The sequence below is a fragment of the Nilaparvata lugens genome, unplaced genomic scaffold (genome assembly GCF_014356525.2).
Source record: "Nilaparvata lugens isolate BPH unplaced genomic scaffold, ASM1435652v1 scaffold5352, whole genome shotgun sequence".
NCBI classification, from domain to species: Eukaryota; Metazoa; Arthropoda; class Insecta; order Hemiptera; family Delphacidae; genus Nilaparvata; species Nilaparvata lugens.
This window is the reverse complement of record NW_024091206.1, coordinates 5,813-13,602: the sequence shown is the minus strand read 5'-3', so window position 1 is coordinate 13,602 and position 7,790 is coordinate 5,813. Positions and strand designations below refer to the sequence as shown.

The following is a 7,790-nucleotide window of genomic DNA, read 5'->3' as shown; positions in this document are numbered from 1 at the left end:
AACCACCACTTATCAGCCCTGATAAGTGACATTGATTGATCAATTTCGTACAGAACATCTAGATCATTGATGAGGGTAATCATTATTCATAAATATTGATGTCCCAGCATTTTTCTCTCTGGCATCAATCTGAACGAAGGATCAGCTCTCACATTCCACCTCACTGGAGAATTATGGCGAGAAGAACATTAATCTTCCAAAGATCTCATCCATTTTCTTATTTGTTATCTCTTTCGCTCATCTTATCATTCATCTTCGTTTTCCTTTCTCTCTTTTTGTAGTTTTCTTCTCACATACTTTCACTTCTATGTGCCGGTTGCACGAAAGCCGGTTAAATTTTAACCGTGATTAATTTCACGAGAGCCAATCAGAGAAGGCCTTGGCCAAGTGAGTATGCATAGTCCCATTGAAACTCAGGGGAAAATATTTTCGCCAGACTGCACAAAAAGCAGCTGTTTTCCAGTCCCTACGTACATCTGAAAGATATTGTTTGCAGACGACTCTCGTCTGCCGTCAGAACAGGTTTCTTTCCGGCCTAGGCCGGAAAGACTACCCTTTCCAGCCGCTAACATGGAACTAAGAAAGGTGATCAAAAACCAGCTGATCAAAAAACGTTTCATAATTTGTGTTCATTATTCAATAATTAAAACATTTATAGACTAATAATAATCTTATTATGTCATTTGGAAGAATAAAAAAGTATGAACTCAACCTCCCACATAATTGAACATCACCTTTTGGGTTATTTAGACAAATCAGAATAAAAAATTAAAATACTTGGACAATTTCCCGATATTCAGATTACCTCAGATTTGCTAGAGCTATCACCTTCCACTTCTGCTCTCGGAAGTGCTTAGTAAACAACTATTCTCTTATTTATATATATTGTTTATTTTTGTGTGTGGCGAAAAATAGCGTTCGCACCACGGGCAAAAATGTTTTTCCGGCTCTCAATGTTTTCTAGTCCTCGGCCTACGGCCTCGGACTTGAAAACCGATTTCGAGCCGGAAAAATCTCATTTTTTGCTCTTGGTGCGAAATATACTGGACAATCCACTGATACTGATATACTGGGAATCCTGTTTAAGAGTTGAGTGTAACAGAGAATCTGATTCAAAATGAATTGACAACAATGACGTTCTATCATTCTCACTGACTTTGGAACGTGCTGAATGTTACTAAATGCAATTCCAATTTTTTCCATAATATTGATTCACGGTGACTCATCACTATGAAGAATAATATATTGATAAAATGGTGACAAAGGATATATGATGATTGGTGGGAGAGATTTAGAGAACTAAGAATGATACTGATATATGAAAAGTAAGGCAAAACTGTTGTCTACTCACCGTTGCAAGCTTATCGAATTTGGCAAACAGGTCATTGAGCACTCGAACAAGCTCTTGAGCACTGCATTGGCTGGCCCAAGCTGCAAATAAGAAGCCAATCAATTCATGATTTCACTTTTTGTGTAGTTGAGAAGTTGATATTGTGGTAATTATTCATATTGAATGAAAAAGACTAAGAAATTGTCAAAAAACCACTGATTTATTGATAATTAGAAAGACCAGTCTCGGTTATTACACCATTGTCAATCTCTGATAAACTAAAACTAAAAACAAGAGCAACAAAATTTATACTAGTAGTTGCATACTAGTAGAAATTCTGCTGCTCTTGTTTTTAGTTTTAGTTTATCAGAGATTGACAATGGTGTAATAACCGAAACTGGTCTTTCTAATTATCAATAAATCAGTGGTTTTTTGACAATTTCTTAGTCTTTTTCATTCAATAATTCATGATTTTCTCAAGGAACAAATGGTTTTCAATCAATCATTAGGTATGTTTCTCATGTAGGCTGTTTCTCTTATGTGATTGATATAGAAAACTAAGGCATCTAGAATACATTGCAGTCTGTGATATATTGTATATACGGTATTCCAGATACCTTGATATGAACGAAGAAAAGTATGATTGTATCAAGTTTTGGAATGATAGTAGTTGACGAGAGGAACAATAAGATGTCATCACATTGGCGAAATTCACTCCTATTCTTCAGTTATAAGCATTTGAAGATGAGTGATTTCTCTGATCTGTGAATAGAGGTAAGATTTATGTTTGAGTGAATAAGTCACCCTGTATTGTAGCGAAACGTCTCATATTATAGCAAGACACTTGTTAGGTCAACCTCTATCCATATTCCGAATATCAACCGAATCTGGCACATTTGTATTTTTCATAAATCAACAATTCACTGGATGCGAATATGGTTATTTGTGCAACCAGTGCGCAAAGTGACAGTTCGCTGCACCGAAGGAAACGTTTATGCCCGAGCCGTAGGCGAGGGCGGAATGGCTTCTTAAATGCAGCAGAGGAACTTTGCGCACGTATTTCACATTTAATTTTTCCTACAGTTACCATTGAATTTATGAGAAGTTGTTGATTGAATATTTATGGGTAAAATGATGGCTGAAATCCATCAAATGTTTGTGTGTATGTGATGCTGCTATTAATAGCAACCTTAATTCATTTAAAAATTAATAATCCAATTGAAGTTGAAATTTCTCAGCCAAAGTTCTCATTTTTATTCATTCTAGAATCAGAAAAAATACAGATGGAACAAAAACTTCACATTCAAAATACACGCCAACAGCTTGTTGGCTGAACCGAGATGCAAGATGGCTGAACACAACAAGATGGCTGAACCGACAAGCGCGTGACCTAGCGGGAAGAATCGTACCTAAGTTTGTTTCATCCAGCTAAAAATTACTGAAACACGATTAACGAGAAAAATTAACGAGAAAAATGCTCAAAGTAAACTGAAAAATATTTATAAAAATAACATAGACAACAGAGAATATTTATTGTAGTATTGTTATGTTTTTTATTATTCTTATTTATATGAATATCGAACGGTAATCATTTAACCTCGAAATTCGAATTTTATAATGTATATTTGCTACTTTTCTCATTTCTTGCAGTTGAAATAATAATTATAAATAGAAAAGAACTATTATTTATCATTTAATGATGAGGATTCGTAAATGATGATTATTTAATAATTATGATTTAGATGAACATTATTCTTGTTTTAGATTTCTAGATTGGGATTTTATCATAAATGTAGGGTAGCCATTGAAATGATTCTTATCTAAATCTAACCACAGTCATTTTTACCAACTTAATTTTTGTTTTCGTGCACTAATCCTCCATATAACCCACCAACTATTTTGTGTTGCCATGTTGCAAATCTGGAGTGCAGAAAAATTTTTCCCGCACTAGAGCGGAAAAGTGAATCTTTGCGTTCTGTAATCAGTGCAGGAATCGTCACTTTTCAAGGTAACTGTGGAAAAATAAATAACGTCTTAACGTCATAAATAACATTTTCACTGATGTGAAATAAACGACAGATTAATCAACATTAGGATATACGACAACTACGTCTTTCTAGCAAAGCTGCGCTATGTGTGAGGACACTCCTCCTGTTTCTATAAAATACAGTAAAATAAACATAACATTAGCTGCTGGAAAGCGAAATGTGCGTGTTCGTGGCGCATAAGTCTGTACGCACCTTTACATCAACATTAACATCAGCTTCGAATGATGAATTCAGTGAATTAAATGATGCTGTTGAATTTTTTTTTTTTTTTTTTAAACATCTTTATTGCCCATAAAAACAAAATACAAAATAAAAAACTTACAAAAGAAATATTCTAGATTATATTAATATATTATGCTATTTTACATATAAATTATAATTACATGGCACCACCCAGCAAGGGCAAAACCCTGACCGCTGAGTGAGAGTATCAGCTGTTAGACAATATAAAAAATTTATTTACTAATAATCAAAGCTACAAAAAAATCGAAGTTAACAATAAATTACTAGTCAAGTAATTATAATATTTGACTGATGTCGAAGAAAAAATTTTGTATCACCCACTTATTTATCTGTTCCATCCTCTGTCTACCCCTATTAGAAAGATATTCTGACAATGCATTTGGCATTATATTTATTATTTTTGAGCTAAGATACCCCAATTGTCTTCTCACTATTGTCAAATCTGAATAGTTAATATTATAAATGTTATGAGATGTAACTCTCAGGTTATACATAGAAACGTTATTATTCACTGTAAATTCCTCCTTCCTCATCCATGCATAATAAAGAAGTTTCTTTATATAAATTTGACGTACTGTCATCACTTCAAATTCGGCAAATGTTTCACTACTAGAAAAAGCCCTTGGCTTATTAAGAATTGCTTTTATTATCATTTTTTGAAATGTAAAAATTTTATTCATGAAAACATCATACGCTCCTCCCCATACCACTAACCCATATTGCAGCACCGATTGAACATAGGCAAAGTAAAGGACCCTAAGTAATTTAATGTCTAATATTTTACGGACTTTATAAAAGATAAAGGAAATAAATTTTAAGCGTTTACAAATATATTCTATATGAGGCTCCCACTTAAGGTTACAATCAACCATGATGCCCAGATACTTTATAGATTTTTCATTTTTTAGTTTAGGGCATGCACAATCCTTCCATTTTTCAAAATCACAATTTGTATGTATTTTTAAATTCATAGCATCATTTGGTTGACCAACTATTGTAGGAGAAAATGTAATATATTTAGTTTTTGATGTATTTATACTCAATGTATTAATATCAAGCCATTGTTTAACCATGGATATTACTCTTTCTGCTCTCGAGTACGTCTCTAACCATGAGCGGTCCTTAACAATTCAATTCAACATTACTGAAGTGTCGTATCCAATGAATGTATAAGTAGAAGTAGTACTATACTACTATAAGTAGTAATAGAACTATTTATTGGATTGAGTTTGGTTGCTATTTATTGAAGTTTTTCAGTTTATCATTATTGATAGTTTGACACCTTGTGAGACCGGACTCCCCAATGAACTATTTATTTCTCCACGAGCATTTATTATTCATAGATGATAATCAACTTTGAGCACTCACCAGTAAATCCCTTGATATCAGCGAACAGTATGCTGACATTCTCGTAGCAGTGCAGATAAATGCGGTGGAATTGGTGCGGTGTGAACGAGCCTTTCTCTGCTTCCGTCGCTATGTCTCTGATCATTTCTTTGGCTACGAAGTCTGGCAACACTGCAAAAATCATTAGAATTGGATTGAAAATCAATTATTCATCTGGCAACACTGCCAAAATCATTAGAATTGGATTGAAAATCAATTATTCATCTGGCAACACTGCCAAAATCATTAGAATTGGATTGAAAATCAATTATTTAAATTGGAGGAACAATGATTCGCAAAATTATTGAGACAAAGCGATAAACGTATCATTCATTTCATTTCATTAAGTTTCCATCACGTACTTGTGGATGAGAATACTGCGTGAGGTCTACTGTTCACAGAACTACTAGTAACTATTGTTGTGTATCAATGATTTCTGTAGCCCAAAACTTAGACGTGAGTAGCCTTTCATAGTTATCAAATTGGTTTCATTGGGAAGCTGGGCTTTAATTCTTCTCTTAAGATTAAATGCCAATCACATTGGATTACTAATCCACGGTGAACTCTCATATCTCATAATATTATCTGACCTCTCCAATTTCAAACGATGTTTCAAATCCTGGCTCTCAGGTATGCAATGATAACAATTTATAACACCTCAGCAAACAGCAAAGTCAGATAGCGCTGGATAAACGCTACAATTCAAATCTATCTCACACACACATTCACTCACTCACACACTCTCTCTCTCTTCCACTTATCCTATCACAAAGTCTATCTCACAGTAGTATCAAGCACGGTATATAGAAGAAGATTTTTCATCTAAATACCGTGGTATCAAGCACTCTCTCACTCTTTTTCCTTCTTTCTCGCTTCCTTCTCTTTTTCCTTCCTCTCAATACTTTCCACACTCTTTCTCTAGGTTGTATTAATTTCATTTATTGTATACAATACTATAATCATAATACAATTATGACATTGGAGGAAAAACTAGGCTGAGCCTGTACTATTTCTCTCCAAACGATTTGATTAAATGTTAATGTTGGCCAAAGTTTGAGGTTATGAATTTGCACCTATTTTGAATTGCTTAGCCACTTGATTTTCGGGCCAGAAATAGTGATTTGAAAATTTTGAATCTATAAGGTTGACGTGATACTCTAAATGAATCACAGAATGTATCACAATAAATTGAAAACTTGAGAAATATTGCACAATTTTTCGAAAAATCGCAAACCTACTCACTATTAAAAAGTTACAGCTTATGGTGTAATCGCTCAAGAGGCTTATTATACAGAGCCAGGTTTAGACTTTACAACGTAGTCTCCCTCTAGATCAGTTGAAGATCTACATACTAATGACAGTGTAGAAAGCGAGCCGATTCTCTGCCTAGCCACTGCCTTCTATCATAGAGAAACGATAGCATAGATATCCCATGGTATAGGGCGTTTATGTCGCAAGTTTAACTGTTATCCCAAGCGGATAGTTCACATAGTTCTTTCCTATGCAGCTGTGTGACGCTGGTAGTCTCTCAAATTGTGCCGTTCATACCCCAACAAAACAGTAAAAATTGACAATAATCGACAGGAATCGGCTTGAGATAACAGTAATAGTTCTTTCCTATGCAGCTGTGTGACGCTGGTAGTCTCTCAAATTGTGCCGTTCATACACTATCACCCCTACAAAACAGTAAAAATTGACAATAATCGACAGTAATCGGCTTGAGATAACAGTAAAAGTTGCGACATAAATTCCCTATACCATGGGATATCTACTTACGCTATTGTTTCTCTATGCTTCTATGGTGGAGAGCTGATATCAGTATATCTGATGTAATATGAACTTTTCATTCTTGTTCAATTATTTCGCCCTTACCTGAAAGTAGAAGCCTCTCTTGTTGATCGTTTTCCTTTTGTGTGTGATATCTTGTCTCAGTGGAGCGATGGGTCTCCAAGAACGCCTTCCTCTGTCCCCGGTCTGTCAGGTATTTGGTGTAGAGGCCGGCGAAGTTCACAGCCAGATACACCAACGCCATTGCTATCATCTGCCTCACAACGCAGCTCAAGTCTTTATACTGCAACAAAATGTCATTCAGAAATTTGAATTATTAACAAAAAATATTTTCCTATAGAGAGAATGAGAATGAACAGAGAAAGAGCGAAAAAATAAAAAACTGGAGTTGTAAACTAGAAGGGAGAGGGAGTTGAGAAAATTCAAAGAGACAGAAAACACGCAGGAGAGAAGGAAGAAAAATGAAGAAAATAGTTATTTGTATATCTAGAGTGAAAAGTACAACTTTTTTTCCCTGTGGGAGAAAGTTTGAAGCCCGAGGCGAAGCCGAGGGCAACAATTTTCCTAAGGGAGAAAAAGTATTTCTCGCTCGTGATGTACACAACATTTTTCCTCCATCTACATTTTTTTACAGAAACTGCAAATTAAATCATTCTAATAACTTACGTATTGGTGACAATGTTTCCTAACAACATAACCTAAAATCTAAAACCTAAAAACCGGTCGTCTGATTAGCACTGCCGATTGCGTTATCTATCGGCCAAAGTTGTAACAATTATATCAGCTGGGCAGGCTACCAAAAATGGCTGACTCCAGATCACGCGGTTCAGATTTGAATTGCAGATCAAAAATATATGTCGGCTGGTATTTTGAATAGAATAGAATATTTTAAAAATTGTATAAATTTTTATCGTCTACTAATATTAAGAATATAATATCATACAAAAATATATTTCATGAGTTGATCAAATTTCTGGTTGTGGTATTGAATTCAG

The 7,790-nt window shown here is 34.6% G+C and overlaps 1 protein-coding gene across 1 annotated transcript; it reads right to left on the bottom strand.

Moving 5' to 3' along the window:
- Positions 1–1,288: 1,288 nt before the first annotated feature.
- LOC120355953 (adenylate cyclase type 8-like) lies at positions 1,289–7,075 on the bottom strand. The gene is made up of 3 exons (XM_039444715.1): positions 6,880–7,075; positions 4,990–5,139; positions 1,289–1,431 (listed from the first exon to the last, which is right to left on the bottom strand). Exons 1-3 carry the CDS (start codon positions 7,046–7,048, stop codon positions 1,292–1,294), a joined length of 459 nt encoding a protein of 152 aa, XP_039300649.1. The 5' UTR covers positions 7,049–7,075; the 3' UTR covers positions 1,289–1,291.
- Between the last annotated feature and the right edge of the window lie 715 nt (positions 7,076–7,790).

Bases quoted from the DNA above. Each gene is read 5' to 3' on its own strand.
- LOC120355953 (XM_039444715.1), bottom strand. From the start codon at position 7,048: ATGATAGCAATGGCGTTGGTGTATCTGGCTGTGAACTTCGCCGGCCTC. The intron at 5,140-6,879 runs GTAAGGGCGAAA...TGATTTTTGCAG, and splicing joins AGAGAGGCTTCTACTTTCAG to TGTTGCCAGACTTCGTAGCC. The intron at 1,432-4,989 runs GTGAGTGCTCAA...TCTTATTTGCAG, and splicing joins TGATATCAAGGGATTTACTG to CTTGGGCCAGCCAATGCAGT.